The 22,873-nt window shown below is 36.7% G+C and overlaps 1 protein-coding gene across 2 annotated transcripts in view; it reads left to right on the top strand.

The window, feature by feature from the left end:
* Positions 1-17,234, top strand: part of LOC110373667 (serine/arginine repetitive matrix protein 1) — a 42,391-nt gene extending 25,157 nt beyond the window's left edge. The window contains exons 2-3 of one of the 2 annotated variants that reach the window (XM_049842948.2): positions 13,950-14,074; positions 14,891-17,234. In XM_049842948.2, the coding sequence (XP_049698905.1) occupies positions 13,950-14,074; positions 14,891-14,894 (129 nt within the window). In that variant the 3' untranslated portion in view covers positions 14,895-17,234. Of the gene's footprint in view, positions 1-13,949; positions 14,079-14,890 lie in introns of those variants that run through there. The other variant, XM_049842949.2, reaches the window with a different exon arrangement.
* Positions 17,235-22,873: the final 5,639 nt, after the last annotated feature.

Below are 22,873 nucleotides of genomic sequence, written 5' to 3'. Positions count from 1 at the left end.
ACATAATAAAGAGCTTTTTACCATAATTCGGGTCTCCATTGTGTGGTGACACGCCAATTTAACATGACGTACTCGCTCTCATGTTTACATATTTATTAGAAAATGTGTGTATTACTTACTGTCGTTACGTGGCGTGTGCGCAGCTGCCTAAATATGAGCCTTTTGACAGTATTGGTGTTGAAGAATTTTCTTTAAATGTTGACCTGCTTTCATGTAGGCAAATATGCTAAAATGGTGTTATAAAATTCATATGTTTTTGAAGAAAAAATAGGTTAGAGGCGCAGCCTACAAGATGTAGATACCTACTACCTGTCTCATCCATCCTCCAAGCCTTTTCCCAATCATGTTGGGGTCGGCTTCCAGTCTAACCGAATTCAGCTGAGTACCAGTGCTTTACAAGAAGGGACTGCCAATCGGACCTCCTCAACCCAGTTACCCGGGCAATCTGATACCCCTAGGTTAGACTGGTGTCAGACTTACTGGCTTCTGATTACCCGTAACGACTGCCAAGGATGTTCAACGATAGCCGGGACCTACAGTGTAACGTGCCATCCGAAACACAGTCATTGGTGTCTAAGATATACTTAGAAAGTACATACAAACTTAGAAAAGTTGCATTGGTACTTGCCTGACCTGGGATCGAACCCGCGCCCTCATACTTGAGAGGTTGGTCCTTTACCCAGTAGGCCACCACGACTACTACGTGCCTACTATTTAATTTTTAATTACGTACACTTTATAATAAGTTATTATAAAGTGTACGTAGGTAGACAAAGGTAGAAAAATGCATTATGGTTATTATTAATAACCATAATGCATTTTTCTACCTTTGCTAGCTTAGTCGCTATTATAATACAGTGGTCACCCATTACTAAACGACTAACACTATTCTCATTTCTATGCATTTTATTAACACCAATATCTGAAGAGATCACTTTGATATTTAGTTTATTTACTTCGAAATAATTGAAGCCCATTTTCGTTTATAGTTTATAGTTTCGTAGAATAAACCGAGTTTCGAGAGCGCCAAATGAAAGACCTTAGTTTAAAGTCAAATGTTTTTATTTCAAATAGGCCTTAGCAGGCTTCTATAAAAGCTATAGCTATATACCTAAGCTATTGTAGAACCTAAACTACTTCTATGAAGAATCCTGTCTACTATCTACCTATACCCAGTCCCCCGGGCCTCCGGCACCGTTCCGGTTTCACACAAGTAGGCACGACCGGTTCAGATGAATCACTATGTTTCCGAATTCTTATATACCGTTAGGCGATGACTGCTGGTTATAGGTAGCTTATATATTTTTTTGTTAAGGGTGTTCGATAGACTGTGGTGTAGGTTATAATTTTTTTTTGGGAATGGTAATCAATAATCATAATTTTTATAGGTACCTACCTATGCTGCAAAAATATTTTTCAGGCATTCTCCCATACATAAGACATACAAGAAATCCCTTTGCTACATACAGAAAATTTATTTGATGTCGCTGAGTTTAATGTCGTAAATATAATAGACATTTATGATATGGCGAAAAAAGAAAATCGATGTGTTAACTCAATTTTACAACACTTAGGTATTTTGCTTGATTTTCCTTAACTTTATTTTTAGTAGCTTGACAATAAATCAGCCGACTAGTACTATTGCTCGCCACCGAAGAATTGTTTCTTCGTGAACCTTAGCAAAGGAAGTAAAGACTTCAGTTTGAACCAAGTAAAATCTCAAAACGGGAAAACTTTTTGGAACTTATAAAGAATGAAACCAAATAAAGAAGAGAGTCTTGATCTTATTCAATTATTAGAAACCTGTGACTATCTAAACATTGCTATTTTCGCCCACTAATGGACGTAAAATTTTAATGAGATTTTAAGTGGCTTTTAATATTTATTAAAGTGATATTGCAAACAGTATTGTGACTATGTGGCAGGTATTGTAAGTTCTTACAATAAGTCATAAGCACCTTTCTTATTGACGTGTAGCTTTCCTATACATTAGTTTATCTTGCTAGTTGGTTCCGTCGGTTTCACTCGCATTTTTGAATAGCTACTTTAGTTTCGACTTACGTAGGACCTTGCATATAAAGCTAAAGACTTTTAGCATTTTAAATACATTTATTTCTTTAAGTGTGTAATAATTTTTAATACTTATTATGTGTATTATACCGAGTTTATAACTTAACTTTATAACTGTCCAATTTATAAATATTCAGCACTCTAAAAGTTTTTTTTAAATATCATTTACAAGTACTTTCAAGCCTGTTCCAAATGTGCTTTGTTTATAAGGGCTTAATCTTTTTGGTTATTTCAACTGTAATTTTAAACCTCAGAATAATTTCCACGACTCCAAGAAACTGGCTTTTCGAAGTAACGTTAATAAGTTATGTAAAACAACGCATTGAAATCTTATAACCGGTCAGTAAAGGCACAGACAATAAATATCTTTCTGGCTGTATACAGGTGGTGCTTGGGCCAGTCCCGGCATAAATTAAAAAATAAAACACCTGCCAAAGATCTTTATTTACTCAATTTATCGATAATACGCGGTTTTTGCATATAATTTATTTTATCAGCTTACAATTTATTCTCGATGTTTTTATTCTAATTTTGAACAGTTTTTATCGATTGCCTATTTAAATAACTGCATTATTTAGCTTAATTTATAGGTGTCATCAAACTTTGTCCTTTATAAATATGACGAAGCGATATATCAATATTTTAAAGTAAAGCTTACTAGAAGAAAGTTGATGATTTATTAAAAAAATAACCAATTTCAGAAAAGAGGTTCTCAATTCTCAAAATCAACCTCTGAACATGCAAAATCAATCTGTATGTAAAAACGTATTTATTCGCTCACGTTTGCTTGTTCCGATTTTTATGTGGTTTCAGCATATTATTTGTCACACTTAGGAGAACGTTTTAGGTATATTATTCAAGTGCTATTTTTCAAGTGCTTTTTGTTGTAATTTTTGCCCAAAGTCTCTAGAGCCATATTTTTTTACTTCCTTGGTCGTCAATGTCCATCATGGGCCATCATGTACACAGCTGACCAAAGAGGCCAAGCATGAATGAATAAAAACCTCCACACTTATCTCGGGCTGGTCGTGACAATCGATTGAGGAAACTAGGCTACTATGGTAGTCTATGCTAATCGCAACTGTTTTCTGTTACTACATGCCACCGTTTGCAAAATCGTGGTGGTTTACCGACATAGCAAGCCTTTGGTCAGTAATTCATTCCTTTTATATTACAAAATAATATAAAACCAATTTCTCAAGTATGAGTTTGTGTTCCATTCCAGGTCAGGCTTAGAAAAGTTGCATTGGTTATGCAACTTTTCTAAGTTTCTAAGTATATTTTGGACACTAATAACTGATTATGGGCGAAGGAAAACATCTCAATGATGAAACCTGGACTATATTGTCTGAAATCACCAACCCGAATTGAGCAAGCGTGGCGATTAATGTTCAATCCTTCTCCGTGTGAGAGGAGGCCGCAGCCCAGCAATAGGACGATAAAAAAGGCTGATGATGAATATAAATAATTATTAAAAAAGTGAAGTATGAAAAAAAGTATCGATGTTTGGGCGGGACCATCGAATGTCAATCGGTCAGTGACCCCAGTTTTGGCGGGAGAAACTCGACAAGCAAGAATGTTTTTTCTTTACATTTTACTTTCTCGTGGCACACAAGTTTCGGAGGCTGCCAATGTCGCATCTTAGAATGAAATAAACGAAACGTGTAAATTTGATTTGACTCAGTAACTACACTTATTGTTACGCTTCGGCTGTTTCTTTTTTAAATTTCACCGAAAGTTGTTTGATTTCGAAATGTTTTAGCTATGAGTGCGGATTTATGGAACCTACAGTAACCTTTTTTGTGCGTTATATGAAGTTTTGCGATTGCGATTTATTTTCGTATTTTGGAACACTTTATTGATTCTCTGTAACCACTTAAAAATGCATTCTATATTTAATTTATTTGACACTTTACAGATTTATTTTTGCATAAATGCAAATGCATTTTATACATATGTAAAACATTTGTCATCCTCATTCTAACGATATTAATTGCTTTTACATCGCGATATTTCTTTTCCAACAACATTATTAACAATCCACCTAGGTATTTTACAATCTATCAAGACATACAATCTGACTATTTTTTATACATTTGACAGTACTGGCAGTCAGTACAAAAAATGACATTTCCCTCCAAAATTGACAGCTGTCAACTGCAAAAAAGATTCGGCAACCATAGACATACATTTTTAACCGCTCATACATTGTGCTACACTTGATTGAACAAACTTGTAATGAGGGCTGCTCAGCTGTTCGCGTGAAAGCTGCAACCTTGAACGAGCGTCGCGTCGTGAATGGACGAAGTGACCTAGAACTGGCGTTGTCGAATTGTTGTAGGTTCTAGCGGTGAATTTTAATTTATGTCGTTGCATTGATTTGCCTGTATTTGTAATTATGGTTTGCAATTTATTGGCTTTCTTTAGCATTTAGTATTAATGAGGGCCCAAAAAGGCCTAATGGCTCTGATGAAATTTGTTAAAAAAATTAATTTAACGGAAACTGGATAAAACATACTCTATGAAAATCTGGCTGGCTATCTTCGAGAGTAAGACTTCAGTGTTAAATGTTTACTTAAATAATCTCTACAAAAATCTTCCCTGCAAAATGAAATCATTAACTTTCCATAGGTCCGTCTTGTTTCAGAGAAGGCAGTATTAATCACTGGTTTTTCTAACAGCTTCAACGAATAGGTATAGAATAACATTTTTACCTTTTCGGACTTACACTTTCAGTATTATATTCTCAATTTAAAATGGTTTCTGAAACCAAAATCTGAAACTAAAATATGAAACTATTCGCGAAGGCTAAAATCATCATCATCGTCATCTGCCTCGCCTTTTCCTAACTAAATTGGGGTCGGCTTCCAGTCTAACCGATGCAGTTGAGTACCAGTGTTTTACAAGAAGCGACTGCCTATCTGACCTCTTCAACCCAGTTACCTGGGCAACCCAATAACCCCAGGCAAGATCTGCTGCAGACTTACCATGTAGTTTTGCATTGTTAAACCTTTACATAGACAATTTGTTCCCGCCTGACGTCAATGAATGCGGCACGACATTGTGCGGCCGAATGTCACGCTTTCGTTCGGAAACATGTCATGTATCCAAGATGGCTGTGGTTCATCATCCCGCGTTCAGTGGGAATTACTGCCCGTACCGGGATAAAATATAACCTATGTCTCTCGGGAAGAATGTACTTTCTAACAGTGAAAGAATTTTTCAAATCAGTTTAGTAGTTTCGGAGCTTTTATAATATTACTTTACAAGAATACTATAACGAACTACTTCCCGCATACGGACAAAAAGTAACCCATATACTTTCTCACACTTTAGACTATGTCCGTTTGTGCAAATTAAATATTTTTAACTACTCAAGGATGTGCGTATTGCATTCACATAAACAGGCATTACCTATTCTTAAACCGAAACCGAACTGTAAATGATATCGAAACATTTTTAAAATAAATATTAAGAAGTTTCCCATAACAGAAAGAGTTTCCGATTTAAATGACTCGTTTCACATAGTAACAACTCGGACAGCAGTAATCATGCCTTGTAGCTATCAACTTTGATATTTCCATTGTCCGTGGCTCCTTCATTCCCGCGACTGCTGGACTGCCTAATAACACCCATTATGTACAGGAGCGATGCACGCAACTTTTGTTTCTGTAAGGGTCTCACCACATTTGTCGACGCGGAATCGGCTAACGCCGGTCAAAGAGGCTTTTATGTCTACGTAAAAGGGTCAAAACTATATGTCACTAAGTATACCATTCGCATCGGCTCGGCTCGGCTCGGACGGCGAAATGAGCCGTCTGTAAGTATAGCTGGACAGTGATAAGTCGAAAAGGGTGGTGATACGCACTTAGCTTAAGCCGATTCCGCGTCGATAAATGTGGGAAGACCCTAATTGGAAGCAATCTTTTGAGCACAGGTTTTGTTGCCATTCCTTCATGTAGTTTTGTTATGTAGTCTGAATATTTTAAGAACTTGCCATTATTATGTAGACCGTAGGAATTATTTTCTAATTGATTGTTGTTATTTGTATCCTTTTAAATATTATTATTAATTCAGCAGTAATTCAATTTACCTATTTGTCAATGACTTAAGATGTTTTAAATATCATGGAAGATACTTAAATCAACAGGAATTCTTGTTTACCTGTGTAAAATTGTTTCTCATTTCAGTGTTTCTAAATATGAATCATGCATATTCATATTTTACGTACAACAAGCCAAGTCCACTCTCACCTCTACGAGCTATTTACAAAGGCAAATATTAGCATTCCTTTGTTTGGCTATAGCATTTCTACCTGTAACGAAAGTCTGGTGGAGACTTCCTTAAATTACCTTTCGGGGCTCCATCGCCCATGTAACTTTAAGTGCCCTTGGTGAACCTAGGTCAGGTTAACTCTTTCAAAGATTCCCCCAGCCGAAACAAGCCTATACTCTCCAACATTGCTGACGACTCAAGATGACTTTTTTCACTGGGACTCAGTTGCATCAGGTGAGACTGGAAGCCGATCCGAACTTAGATGGGAAAAGGCTAGACAGATGATGATAATGACGACTTTTTCTGGCATTTAATCTGATAATTTGAAGGACGCGAGTTGAAACGGCTTGGACTAACTGATGCTCCATATTCTAGAGTAGACAATAATGTTACTATTTCAGTAATTTCGCAAGGAATCCATCAATTAAATGAATAATGAACTGAAGGTAACAATGAGGCGTCTTGGTCCGTTACACCCGCCATATACAACTAAACCGTGTAACCTAGAAAGTGTAACTTTGCATACACTGAGTTTGATTTGGACGTAGGTGTTAGGGAACTGACAGACGGACAATAGGTATAAGTTTTCCTATTATATAATAACTAGCTAAGAACCTGGAACTATGCACGAAGCTATACACACTGCTGCTGATAGGAGCACCTGGAGGAAATTACCCCGGCCCAACCTCATTGCTGACAGAGACTTATGATGGTCACGATCCCCAATCTATGAGGGAACGACTTTGATGATGATGACCTGGAACTAGGGTCTGGTAGTGTTAGAATCGTCAAATCTAAAACTTTGTTATTTATCGCAATTAACGCTACATATCTTTCCTAATATTTTATTTTCTGTGTAACTTTGCATTCACTAAGTTTGACGCGTTGTACGTAGGTGTTGGGGGCAACTGATAAAGGGACAATACCTATGCTTCCTTATCATAATAATTGGAACAAGATTAAAGGGAAAACCAGCAGTCGTGTTTGAATCGTCAAATCAAAAACCTTTATTCGAGTGAGTTTCTTGTCGAGGGTCAAGTTCTTGTGTAGGCATAGTTTAGTAAACAAACATTACAAAACAATAGTGGTAGTGATGAATTTGTGGACCGATTGGTCTTGCTAGTGACGTTCATAAGTATTCGAAACATATTGGGAAATTATGTCAGTCTTCTCAAATGTAAATGTGTTTCAATCCATCTGTACCGGCGTGTACAAACAGTCCCAAACCATTGGCTATTATGAGGATATCTTAAGGCCCCAGTACACGTTGGCCCAAGTGCGGCCAATACACGCCATCACCAATGTGTACACGGGGTATTGGTGCAGGTTGGCGGACATTTGTCAAGGTTGGCGCGCATTCGGCGAGTTGTCGGTTTTTTGGGCACACATCAAAGGAATCTTGGCCCAGCTTGGCGTGTGGTGTTTACACATTCGGCCAATGTTTAGTTCGTCACCGACCGCTGAGGATAAAATACACTTTTGTGTTGCGTGTAAAAATAAATATAGTAGTAAATATAGTAGTGTAGTATAATATAAATATAAACTCTTTTGCAAAAAAAACGGGCACCTATGCGAAATCTTAGTTTTAAGGACTTTACGTGTATTTCAAAGGGTTTTAATGATTGTAGTATGTTTCTAGCATCAAAAGAGTTTGCCAAGCATGCGTGAGAGTGTATTCTAAATTTGAATTTTGTACAATTGCTAAGAAATTGGTTAAACCTTGTTTTGGACTAATTGCTGGCAGAAAGTTCGTCGGTGTTTTGAAAAGTTTTTGAAGTGATTTTCAGAAAAATGATAATATGCAGTTTTAATTAATGATTAATGTACTTTTTAGTTACATCAAAACATTTTTGAAAAACTATTCGTATTTGATAAAATTTTCACCTGCTCTAAATGGGCTATACTGATGATTGGTGGTAATGTTAAGAGGTTCGGTATTTTAGTGTAAAGCGTTCCATTGTTTAGATATTGTACCCACGTGTTTTAAAATATCGCTTTTTCATAAATAAACACTACTTAGAAGAGTATCAGTACCTTTGGCTGCGACAAAACAAAATTGAAGTAAGCAGTGCCGATCACAACCCGTCTCCTATCGGACTTTGACATTAAAAAAATACCAAATTTAGTGATAAATGTTAAAATTAACCACATGGAAAATGATGAGGAGGGTTAAAGCTATCTAAAAAGTCAAATTATTGCCTCGTTGAAACTCTCGATAACTCCATATGTATCGGGTTACTAAACAACCATTTAGCTGAAAGGGAGTCAAGAATTCAAAATTATTGGCCAAACGTATGTTTCTTAAGAAATGAGCAGCTAGCCAATTATTGTTATGATTTAAGCAGGAAAGTGCTGTAGATGCCAGAAAATCTCGGTGTAGGCAAGTTTATTTAATAAAATATGCGTGGGATGAAAACACGCTATTTGAACGCTCAGACTCATAGATCTTCAGAGGTCTACGGAGTTTCCCAAGAGACGAGGTTGTTTAAAAATCAGTAATTACGAGACCTTAAGACCTCGTGCTCACAGTCTATGCGCTATTTTCTGTATTTTGTAGAATTTCAAGACTTCAAGACTGTCAAAGTCCTATAGGAGGCGAGTTGTGATGGGCACTGCTTACTTTAAATTGGTTTTATCGCAGCCAAAGGTACTGATACTCTTCTAATTAGTGTTTATTTATGAAAAAGCGATATTTTAAAACACGTGGGTACAATATCTAAACAATGGAACGCTTTACACTAAAATACCGAACCTCTTAACATTACCACCAATCATTAGTATAGCCCATTTAGAGCAGGTGAAAATTTTATCAAATACGCATTGTTTTTCAAAAATGTTTTGATGTAACTAAAAAGTACATTAATCATTAATTAAAACTGCATATTATCATTTTTCTGAAAATCACTTCAAAAACTTTTCAAAACACCGACGAACTTTCTGCCAGCAATTAGTCCAAAACAAGGTTTAACCAATTTCTTAGCAATTGTACAAAATTCAAATTTAGAATACACTCTCACGCATGCTTGGCAAACTCTTTTGATGCTAGAAACATACTACAATCATTAAAACCCTTTGAAATACACGTAAAGTCCTTAAAACTAAGATTTCGCATAGGTGCCCGTTTTTTTTGCAAAAGAGTGTATATAGAAGTGTAGTATAATATAAATATGTATAGTAGTATTAGTAGTGTACAAATAAATAGCCGAAGCCTTAATTACTTCGACGTCCATCGCAAGTGGTTTGCCAGGCAGGAATGAGCCATGCGCCAATGTGTAAACACCATTTGATCGTGGCCTACATTTGTGCATTGCACAGCTTGGCCCAACACAGGCCAACGTGTACTGGGGCCTTTAAGTCTTCATTTCTCATCCCTATGCAAGAGTCAAAACTTACTGTTCAAAAGATTTTCATCCGTAGGTATTGTAGAGCGTTTTAGCGTAGATGTCTTGAGGTTAGTAACCATTTCATCTACAAAAAAGTGACGTAATGAAATCATATTTCTTTTATACTCGTTCAAGACTAATACCAACAAGATTCACATAACATCCTGCAGAAGTACCAACAAAGTACCAATCGCGCGTACATTCGAATGCAAGCGCACGATTAGCACACCGCGCATGCGCGTCACACTGCAAATAGCCAGCGTTTGCATAGCTCGACGTAGAAAGTAAGACGACAGTTGCGTTATGTGTGTTCGTTACGAGTGTAAAGGATCGGCAGAGGTGTAGGTTTCAGAAGGAATTTGTTAAATACCTGTATAAAAGACTAGCTATTTTCCGAGAAATCACTTCTCGCACCCGGTTTAATTATAGCCTATATATGGGAATAGCCAACTATCGATATGTAACAAAACATATTACTTCTTTAAAAGATTGCCAGCTCTTCTCCGTGCGACCAACTTTTTGGAGCCGTGCAATGAGTGTGACATTTCATGAAAGCCTGCAATGGCCTATTTGAAAATATTTGACTGTAAAGTCCATACACATCCATACATAAACATCCATAAAGTTTCCAAAAAACCTGACGATCGAAACAAAATACAAACACATTACGTAGGTGTACAAATTGATCACATTACGTTTCAATATAAGTCACAATGATATTGTGATTGCGAAATGTCACTCGATATTATATCGATTTTACAATTGCATCGTGGTAAGTGTGGGAACTACGCACTTCCTTCGCGTACGAAAATTACTTTGAAATTGCGTGCACGCTTTAATGATCGTAATAGGGACCTCCTTTTTGAAATTGCACTTTTGTAATGACGGATATCTTATGTTTGTTGGGTTGGGCTGCATAAGGGATATCTTATGTTTAAACTTATAGTTTAAATTTTAACATATAACTGTTTTTTGTCCCCAATAAATAAAATAAAAAAAATAAACATAAATCTGAAAACAATTGTTTACAACGAATGACGTTCAATTTTAAATAGGTAGTTGTTTTAAGGAAAACAGATGTTTGTGTGGTCATTGAAAATGGGGCTAAGAACTGACTGATTGATCAACTTTATCCAAAACCGTTGCACAAACGTTATTTAAAACTGTGTAACTATGAAGGATTTTTATATGAAAAACTGAAAGAAAATAAAATAATAGATTTCCCAGTACTTCCTCACAACATGAAAATATTTATCCATTAGTGTTGTTATTAACCTTAAAGTTATGTAAAGTAACTTAAAAAAAACAGTTTATCGTGTGACAAGTTTCGTCGCTTCACCCGTATTATCGTCACGTCATTTCTTTAGTATAATGTTATAAATCAGACGTTTCTATCTTTCTGATTTATTCCGACATTGTAAATACTTATTAATCACACGTGTCGTTCTATTGTCAGCATTCCTATTAATTACAAGAAAGAAACATTGAGTATGGTAGTGACAGAGATTGACGTCTTGGCTGCAGAAGTGCCTATTTCAATTGTTTTTTTTTTCGATATTTATTTATTTGTTTAACTTAGGGCTGATTTTTCAATCGCCGGATAACTTTTACCTGAGGAATATGTTTGACGTTTTGACAGCTTTTGTATGGAAAAAATGTCAACCCGCCATATTTATTCCTCAGATAGAAGTTAACTGAGGATTGAAAAATCAGCCATAAACCAACAAAGCATACACCTGATAAAACATGTTACGTATATCTTCGCTTTTATGTCCTTATTTTTGTTTCATTTTTTGTGTCTATACGCCATGTTTACTCAGATGAATGTATTTTTTTCTTGTAATATTTTGTCAACTTAAGCTTTTATAATAATCGAAAATAATAAAATTACTATCGCTATAGTTTAAAAATTATTTTAATCGAACAAAATAATAGTAACATTAATTAGCAGGGATTCTTGAGATTTTCTGAGCAAAAAATAAAGGAACGATTTACAAATGCCTTTACATCGAATACATCACATCCTTTCATTCGTTAACCTTATGCTCAATTTCGTTACCAAGTTAGAACTCCATAATCTACATACTCTATGACAAGTATAACAAAGTATGTGAACTATCATCGAACACTTTCTTTTGTTTTCAATCCAGGTGTGATTGTGGCCACTTGTATAATGATACCTACAGTTCAAATGTAGTAGGAACTTGTGTATGTCTGTGTGTGTGTGTGTGTCTGTGTTTAGTCTAGACGCCTTTGTCAACTATGTGTCTATATGAAGTGTATAGTAACAAATTGATTCCCATGGTTGTAATATACGCCTTATGGTAATAAATTTACTACGCCAAAAAGTTTGCTCGCTAGTTTGCTTATAAAATATTAACTTGAATACGTAAAAAACGTAATTTGTATTAACCTATACACTGATATGCATAACAAAAGCTGCTTGACATAGGCTATATATTTTATCCCGGTACGGGCAGTAAAACTCACGGCAATCGCGGGAAAATGTACCAGTATTAGTGTATAATCTATGGGAATGGCTAGTAAATGGCTAATGACTTATACGGATAATTGCCAGAATTACGAGACCACAAAAATCTGTCGTAACACCAACACAAATCGAAAAATGCCTTACCAACATTCCAATCATCTTTTAATTGAATTCCGATGAAGCTGCGCAGACGCATGTTTACGTCAGCAGGTGTACTGTGTACAGGGCAAAGGTCGGGACCAAACAAGTATGGACACACGGATTGCCTTTTAAAAGAGGTTGTATGTAGTTGTAGGTTGCGAAATAAAGTTTGGGTTGTAATGTTTATCTGTTACTTCTAAATAAATTCTTTTCTTTTTAAGAGTAGGTATTAAAGGAAACATATCTTTTTTTGGTATTTGAAAGGATATAAAAGAAAACGAAAAATATATAACGCAAGGGCAAGCTAGCTAATTAATAGCTAACTATGGGGGTAACCGTGTCTAGGTGCCCCGATATTTATTAACTCATTTATTGATTTCACTTATACTTAATGCATTTTACGTCTATTTAAGAAATGCCACAAATTAAGGCGTTTTACACTACATAGTTTTGATTTGAAACATGCTTTATAATTTGTATGGGTATTGTAAAATAATGTAACAAAACCGTTTTCACGCCCGCATTAACAGTCCTTCAACCAAATCCCTTTATTTCGAAACAAAGCATTACCAACATTACGAACTAAACGTTCGAATTCAAGTAAAACGTTCAATTTTCGAAATGGTTCTTAATTCAAAATCGCTTTATTCGATTTAGTTCGTGCGTGAGGCGAAATATCCCACGTTCAGCCATAAGGAAATGCTGGCCGGTTCGTTGCGTTTCGAGTTACGTAACGTTGTAACTGTTACGTGGTGAGAAACGTTTTTTGACGTTATTGGGTCCAGGGTGCTTGGTGACATAGTTTGTTGGTGGCCTTCGTTATAATTGGATCAAGTCAATTATCATAAAGTTAAGCAACGTTTGGTGAGGTCGGTCTGTAGATGGGTGACCATCTTGTCATAGAGTTCTTCCGTGCTTCGGAATGCACGGGAAACTGTAGGTCCCGGCTGTCATTCGAATATCTTTGGCAGTCGTTAAGGGTAGTCTGAAGCCAGAAAATCTGACAACCAGTCATACCAAGGGGTTTGGGTTGCCCCGGTAACTAGGTTGAGGAGGTCAGATAGGCATTCGCTCCTTGTAAAACACTGATAATCAGCATCCAGTTAGGCTGGAAGCCGACCCCAATATAGTAAGGAATAGGCTACGCACATGATGATGATCGTTATAATTGATTTTGATTGATCTTTATGTTTGGAAGAAGGTTGTGTTTAGATTAAGGAAAGCTATAGAGAGTATCGGCTGTCAAAATAATCGATAGAAGAAATGAATGTTTGGAAAATAATTTTATTATTGTGAATTGGTTTCCACAATAGAGTCTTTATTGTGAGGCTGATGATATTATGACAGGAGAGAGACCGGAATAAAAAAAACATTCGTGTTTTTCAAACCCATTTATTTTTTCTTCAAACACCCTTTTTAGATCACAAATCTCAGGGTTGTCAGATATGACATATTTTCTTATCTTACCTAATGAAACCTTTGCCATAGGATAGGGTAAATTCAGACGTTAAACATATGCCAACTCTCTAATTTATTCCAACGACCACCAATTCTCAGATGTATTAACCTTATATCCTTGATGGTTCCAGGTGGAGTCAGGTCGCGAAGAACTGAAGAAGGAGCGAGAGATCATGCAGCTGGTGGCGGGGCTACAGCTGGGCGAGGAGGAGCGGCGCGAGTTGCCGCACGTCATGCGACAGAGACACGCGCCCAGGTGAGAGATACTGCTGTACTGTTGAGGGAAGCGGCTAGCCAGGTGGTAGCTGAAGGACTGGTGGCAGATAGGCAGATGACTGATACCTATAATTAAGAAGAAAACTTCTGGCTTTGCTTTTACCCGCTTCCCGTGGGAACTACTTCATGCAGTCACTTACACTGTCCTACTGCTGAAGAAAGGGGGAAACGTACTGTGTAGAAGCTAAGCATCGAGTAAAGACCCAATGCTTATCGCCTAAAAGTGGCAAAAATTGTCTGACATAGCTATGGATGTAGAATTATAGCAATCATTTCAAATTCAAGGCAACTTTATGGGTTTTAAAACAGGTTTATGTCTAAATCTTGGCCTTTAAGTAATAATAAATATTTGGCCATGATTAAATATGTAATTATAATTCAGGGTCAGGGTAATGAGTGGGTAATTTCAAACAAACTAGTTTCCGATAGACCCAGAGGCATCATTTAATTGGCTTCTAGAAGTTAGCACTGTTGATTCGTCGTCATGCCGATTTATCAATATTATAAATGCGAAAGTGTGTCTGTGTATTACACTGTAAGATGATAGGTGGTCCATTGGCTGGAAACAATATCTTAAGTAGGCTACTTTTATCCTGGTGATCGAAGTAGCTTTCCCGGGTGAAACTACGGGTGGACATAAGTGAATAAAATAAACTTAATTACATCAAAATCTAATCAAACTTATTCAATGGTTGACCATATCCATATTTTATGAATATCTTTAAACTTATAAAACTTCATTTTTAATCCAAGATTTAATGTGATAGTTCCTAACTATTTCTTGTTTAAATTTCAGATAACACAACGCCACAACTGCAAGGGCGCCACCTGTCGGCTGATGACGAAGCAGCGCGCCATCGGAGCCAACACATTTTACCTCGATCACGAAATAAACGAACACAACCAAATAACTTGTGCACTCAAATGACAACGATCAACGTAAAACGGAACGTAACGCAACGTAACGTAACGTTGAAAAAAAACGTTATTTTTTAAAGATGCGTTTCGTTTTTGGAATAATTAGTTCTTTTGATGACATTTGAGTGAACGATGAACATTGAACTATTTTGTAATTTAAAACAATGCTGGTCAACTGTTATCAATCTTTGTATTGAAAACCAAATCAGCCATGAACATTAAAATGTCATTCGTTAAACAACATCGAGTACCAAGCCGTAAAACAAAATATAATAACCCAATTTCAAAATACGAACGCGGCATAACGATCGTAGAATCGAATCGAGGTTCTGCTTAATCGATTTGTCACGAACGTTCTCGGGTTGTTTCCGATTATCGATTAATTACTTTAGAAATCCGTACCTACGCTAAACAGGGTACCTAAGAAACTGTAATTTAATTATTTCTAGTAATTAAATATCGATTTTTATCTACGGATGTTTAAGGATCATTAAAACGATGATTGCATCAGAAAACGTTCGAGGCCGTGAAAGGGTCTGAGTTTATTAAATAAGTAAAATTTAAAACGTTATGTTGTTAATATCATTTGTATATTTCATTTTAATATCTTTAGCGGTTAAGAACACGTTTTATAATATACTGTTTTGATTCCATGACGCGTAATGATAAAAAAATCGTTATGTCATCCGCCATATTGCTTTTTATCTGTCAATTGTTATAGTCATTTAATCGCTGATGTATAGTCTATTATGCTTAATGTTATGTTTTTTTTCTATTTATAACCAAGCAGTTTATATTATTATTGTCCACACTTAGAGATCGGCACGAAATCGTGACTTCTAAACCGATAATCTACATTGAGCGACTAAAAACGCGTATCATCAATGTAAGCTTTGTTGTGAAAATAGTTAAAAAGTTTGCCTCCGAAATGTAAAAAGGTTTTTAGCATCTACCCAAGGCACTTTTCGCTCCCTTCTTTTCCATTGATCTTATTTTCTAGTTTCAAACATTTTCACTGCTTTATTTAAAGAAGTACTTAGTTGCTAGTTAGTTTTTTTTCCATATCTGTCAAAGTCACCATCTGTCTAATTTTGTACATAGGTGGTGCACATACAAAACGTAACGAAATATGGAAGATCTGGCAGCCATGACCAAAATAGTATATTACAAGACGTGTTCTTGACATAATTATATGCTAGTAAATAAGCACTATATAGTCATTTATATACCTATTTAATTGTGCCTTAATATCAGAGAGAAATGTTTAAGTTAGTGTGTATTCCGATCTAAGAGAAATAAGTCAATCTTGTAATTTTTGTTCAATTGTTTTAGTCGGAAAGTTTACATTCCAAATGCACATTCCATATGTATAACGACAACCTTATATAATGTGTAATTTCACAAACGTTCTTTTTTCTTGAAAAAACTGTGTACTTGAATATTTAATGCGAAAATTAAGAAAATTGACGTTTATGCTGTCGGTGAATTTTTGCCAGTAAATAACAAGTTTGCGTTGTCATGGCAACCGCTATCACTTTCAAATAATAATGCTATATGTCTGAAAAGGCACTGAATGTACCTAAAACAAGAGTTTGATAGAACGAGTGTACAAAACTTATATATTAGTCAAGTAGAAGGGAATATTGTAAGCTGGTTTATGTAGGGAATAGGTAGAAAGAAAATACTAGTTAGAGCCGATAAAAAATCCCAAAAAAACGGGACGATTTAAGGCGTCAAATAACTAGAAATGTTCGCAAAATGTTCTTCGTTGCAAGCATTTGTTATCACTTAAAATAGCAAGGAACGAATTGTAATTTAATATTATTCATGTACTTATAATAACTTTTCACTGAACATAGTAAATTATCAAATGCTTTGAATGTGTGAAAATTGGTTTAGCGCCATCTATCGGATGACGTTGAAAGCTAAGATCAAGCATTTACAAAGTACGTCATGCAGTAATTTAACTGATTACTATGTAAGACTTTAAAAAAAGATATAATATTTAAAAAATAATGTAAATAGTATAAAAACATATTTCGCAAAAATATAGTAAATAAATATAATTTTGTCATCATCAAATATTTTAGGCTATGAGTGCCATTAAAGTTTTAATCATTCCTAGTTTATTTTTTAATATTTAATTATTAAGATGGGCTTGCCTGTCATTTGGGGGGCTTAGGGCTTCTTTTCACAAGTTATCCAAGCTTTTTACTGAATAACACGAATTTATTGTGTCAGTCATAAGCTTGGTTATTTTAACCTGTGACCATGAAGTTTTTATGTGAAGGAGAATATACGTAATGTCTTTGTAATTAAAAAAAATATTTTATCAAAAAATCCAATGCAAAAAATATTGAAAATTGTACAATACTCCTGTAGATACACATAAAATTAATCTATAATTATGTTATTGTATGGTGATTTTTTTCAACGAACAGACAACGAATGTATTCAATTATTATTGTAGTTATTCAATTAAATGTAGCATGTAACATATAGAAATTGTATTTTTATTTTTCTCTTGGTTTCTGTAACTCTATTATCCTTCTTCTTTAATTTAAAAGCCCAGCTTTGTCGGTGCAGCTCTTTCCCTTTACGCCTATTTAGCGCCAACTCCTGAACATCTTTATTCGTCACAACCTTTTTTTTTTTAGTCATGTAAAAATATTATTATCTATAATATATAATTAAATATGTTACAAAATTATCTTATTACAGGGAAATATTAAAACAAGGTATCAAAATATTCACCCGCATCGCTGTCAGCTGGGATCGTGCCCAAAAGGCTGGCTGCATTGCCACGCTGGATGGCAATGCATATAATTTGACCGAAGTATAGGCCAGCCCTTTGGTCACGAGTGGACTCCACTATCCACTAATCGCTTACTAATTTCTCGAAAGAGTCTGTGGGCACTTAGGCCCCATGGTCCCAGGGTTTCAACCCCAAACGGCTCAAAAATGCAATTGCCGGTGAGGTTTACATATTTGTGCCGCTTAAGGTTTTCCGCGGCTGCAGCAGCTGCACCGACACAGCTCGCCGTACTGGGAAGGTGGGAAGGTGCAAGGGTGTCGACGCAGGTTGCGTCCCACATCAAAGACCTTCCCATCTTCCAAGGCATTATAGACATCCCGTCTGGTCTCTTGCCATCGTCGCGTGCCAAGCCTCTGGGTTCTAAAATGGCTGGCACTCCGGCGGTGACAAGAGCACGACGGATAATGTCATTTATGCTGGCGTGTCGTGCCATGCGACCAGCACTTTTGCTACAGGAAAGACCATGGTGCCCAAGGCGGTCCATAGATTCACCGCACTGGCAGCGATGCGGAGCCGCAGTGGGAGCGCCGAGGCGTAGGCATGTAGCGAGCCGGAATGTTTGCTTGATGTAGCTATACCTTGGACGACCCTTTCCCCTCTTTTCTTCGACCTTCCCTTCCATGATGTTTTTGATAAAATCGATAAAATATTGGCCAAAAAATAAAACAACACGGTTTTATATCTTTCAGTACGATACTCGCTCACAGCAAAAATGTGTAGGAACGCGTCGGCACTAGTCAACTGCAAGCACTGCTCATGCACAAAGGTTGCAGTTTCGTGGACATTTAAGAAATGCTCGCATGTAATTTTGGTTTCTAGAGAGAGTAGCCCAAGAAAAAAAGACAAGAGAATATTATATTTGCGCACGTCACAGTATCACACAGAGCCGCATACCGGTCAAATAGCGTACAAGCGAAGGCGCGTATTTAATACTAGTTCACTGTAAGTTAATTTGTTTTGCTACAGGAAACTAGCTGAAACAGATGCTAAATCTTGGTAAGTACATAGATCAAAATTAACTTTAAAGCGCCGAACATGTTACAAGTTTGATGTACTTGGTGGCGCCATCTATAGACAAAATACTGACTTACATACCCGTTCGATCATGTTATAGCAAAAACAAAAGAAGGTTCTATTACGATCTTCGTAAACTGTCATACACTTGTGTTCACAGATGGCGTGATGAAGTTAATGGTAGGGTCAACTGTGATCTAGTGGTTATAAGCTCTGCTGATGAACTAGGTCTCAGATTCGTATTTGAAGGAATTTAAGCTCCAATTCCGTGTTCTCGAACTAAGTATGTAGGTTGTAACAAATCAATCAAATCAATGTACTGTTGTTAAACAATACTACTGGTCTTGAAAATTTGCTATCTAATTTTAAAGAGCGGATAATAAATGTTCAGTTCGGTGGCATGGCACTTTTAGAACCCTCTCGTTAGGCCCCTTGTTCGGGGAGCCCTAAGCAACAGCTACTCTTGCAGCTCAGTAATCTGGCACTGATAAGTACACTTCAACTGCCTCACAGCCTTTTAGTTTCGCGCAATCGAGTAAAAAGTAAACACGTAAAAATACATATAATTCCATAATTTTTACATAAGCCTTCCGCACTTGTAATAAGGTAAAAACTTAAGAGACTTTACATCATGAACATTGCATTACGCGGCTAACTCTTAGCCTACTTTCCTTTGTTTGTTCTTCTAAATATTTGACGGTTAACATGACCTAATGGGTAGTGTTAATTGGTAGTTAACTGTGTAATCTCTGTCTTTGTTGGTCTAGTAACTAGTAGTCGCGTAGCGTTGTGTACGAGGCCAGGTTCAGTTCTCGGGTTGACTGAAATCACTGTGGGTTTTAAGGAACTTGTACACGGTAGCCCGGACTCTTGAAGTTAGGGAATCATAAGGTACATGGTCGGAGACCTAAAGTTAGTTAATCTATGACAATGTGTTGTTGTTTTTGAGAATTATTTAACAATATCGGCCTGTTTATACAATAAGCTGATTCCTGTAATTTCATCCCTATTTTGTGCCTGAATGTTTCCTAAGATTTTATACCAAACACTACGAAGGTTCAGATGGAAAATGTATAAACAAGTCCTAACTTAGGTACAGTCTTTTTGTGGGTAGTATTACACAGTGGGCAGTATTACATCCCCGTGCCTGGAAGAGCACGTAAAGCCGGCGTCCCCGAATGCTGCTCAGTAGACTTCTGCATTAAAATTCCATGTTGTTCACGATTTGAGAAAACTCTGACACCAGAAGTAGTAACACTTTTCCGATGATTAAACCCAAAGAAGTCATGTTTACCCAACGTATTATTTTCAGCTTAGAAAAATTTACAAGCCAACTTTCAGACATAAAGTCTATCCATAAAATGGTTATTTTATACACTACTCTTATATTTATCAATCACTTTACCAATCAATCAATCGTTACAATAATCAATCACAAACATCCAATGATTCCTCATTGAATTGATTGATTGAATTGCTTACCCATTAAAACTCAAGTTATAGCCATTGGTTTTGCTCGTAATTATACCGTTCTTGTTTGCACAGCGAGCTAATATGTGCTATATGTAATTAATAACTGTACTTGTGCGTGTGTGTGTGTGGCCAAAGATTATGAATACAGATGTGGTGTTGGATTTTTTTGGTGTTTGTATTATGTCTACTTTTTTAAGCCCCCCGTTGCAATAAGTGGGGCGTTAGTTTGATATTTACATAATTATGTGTATCCGTATTACAGTTTTGTTTTTTTTTATTACAAAGCAGGATTTTAGGGGTGGTGCTGGTTCTGAAACTTGTTAAGAAAACAGTTCATCTTTTAAAATTTATTTTTGGTCTGAGCATTACCTATTTGCAATTGATTAATTATTATACTCTATAGGTAAACTCAAACTCAATGCGTCCCCGCGCACATCACTCACTAGGCATAATACCCCTCATCCCACATCGCGTCTACACCAACATAATCTCGACACTACTGCTGCCACGGTGCGCGAGTACAACGGATATTTGCGGTGACAGCGGTGCGCTTTCTGACCGCCAGTCGCCGTCAGACTGTCGCACACTCAGATCTATGTAGCAGGCAATTGTTTTTAGCTAGAGGCTACTTCTAAGTGTGCTTGTTTGTTTGACTGATTAAAGAAGAATTCTGGAGATGACAATCTCAAAATCGATGCATTATTGCAGACAAAACTTATTAGGCATATTACCCTTTTTCCCACATCGCTTCTATATCAACATAATCTCGATACTACTGCTGCCACGGTGCTCGAGTACAACGGATATTTGCGGTGACAGCGGCGCGCTTTCTGACCGCCAGTCGCCGTCAGACTGTCGCACACTCAGATCTATGTGGCAGGCATTTGTTTTTAGCTAGGGTGCTACTACCAAGAGTACTTTAAAGATGACCGATTAAAGAGGAATACTGGACATGATAACCTCAAACTCAATGCATCCACGCAGACAGAACTTATTAGGCAAAATACCCCATCTTCTATGTCTTGTCTATATCTACATAATCACGACACTACTGCTGCCACGGTGCGCGAGTACAACGGATATTTGCGGTGACAGCGGCGCGCTTTCTGACCGCCAGTCGCCGTCAGACTGTCGCACACTCAGATCTATGTGTCAGGCATTTGTTTTTAGCTAGGGGCTACTACGAAGGTGGTTGTTTGATTGATAAAAGGAGCATATGATGTATAGGTTATAGGTGCGGAGGAACAGACTCACTCCTTATTTTAATCTCTTTCTTAAATATTTAAAGCTGAAGAGCTGGTTGTGTTTGCTTGAAAGGGCTAATCTCAGGAAACCACTGGTCCGATTTGTGAAATTCTGTCAGTGTTAGACTGCCCATTTATTGAGGAAGACTTAAGATTACTTTTTGTCCGGGTGCGCGAAACCGTTACCAACGAAAGCATGGTGAACGATTTTTTTTTGTCAGCATGTTTATTTAGTTTTAAACATTTTCGCATTTCCCAAAACATGACCCACTTTGTAAATTCAAGTATGACAAAAATGGTAGCATTATTGGCATAGACATTTATTACCTATAACTTATGCTTAAACTGCAGAACAAATGAGGATGAAACTTCACATACAGTTTCACAGTTTTCTGAAAACTCGCATAAAAGTTTTATACAATTTTCAAATTAATTGCAACCCTACACTTTAATAGTCTAAGGCCAATGGATCAACGGCTATTTCTCTACGCGACCGGGAGTTATCTGCCATCAAACTGTTATGAGATGAAATGATAAGGTTTCTAACTGCACCGGTCTTTGCCGTCATAAGTGTCCAGTGGGGTTGAAGTAACATGCAGTTTTGTCGAGGCGTTTAATATCCTGTTAGTATAATGACCTACACAAATAAATCAGATAGAAATAGTTGTTAATATATCTATGTAAATAAAAAGAAGACATGATGTGTATACTAATATTGTAAAGAATTTGTTTGTTTGAACCTAATCCTAATCTCAGAAATTACTGGTCCTATTTGAAAATTCTTTCATTCGGGTAGTTCCCTTGCGACGTAGACGTAACTACGAGATGCAGTTATTTATAAAATACATTTAGACAAACCTTCATGGGCTTGTAGCTTATATCATCGGTAATTATCAGTTTCGCGCAAAATCGTGCCTGAACCTTAGGCCACCTGATAATTTCTCCCTAAACGTTGGCTAATTTCGCAGTTTACTTGATTACCAACAATATAACCTATTACCGCGGGTCTGTGGCCATAACTAACCTACGTTTCCCCAACCACCAACGTACTACGTAGCTAGCTGTTTTCCCGCGGTTTCACCCACGTCCCGTAACAACTACTGACCGTACCGAGATGAAAACTAACCAATAACCTTTCTAGATAAATGGGCTATCTAAGACTGAAATATTTTTTCAAATCGGACCAGCAGTTCCTGAGATTAGCGCGATCAAGCAACACACAAACAAACTTTTTAGCTTTATCATCTTATTATACTAGCTGTTCCATGCAATTTCACCTGGGGAAACTTCATCAGTACCTAGCACCCATAAGCCC

Source organism: Helicoverpa armigera, chromosome 22 (assembly GCF_030705265.1).
Source record: "Helicoverpa armigera isolate CAAS_96S chromosome 22, ASM3070526v1, whole genome shotgun sequence".
In the NCBI taxonomy this organism is placed as follows: domain Eukaryota; kingdom Metazoa; phylum Arthropoda; class Insecta; order Lepidoptera; family Noctuidae; genus Helicoverpa; species Helicoverpa armigera.
The sequence above is the reverse complement of the archived record's forward strand: the minus strand, read 5'-3'. Positions and strand labels throughout refer to the sequence as shown.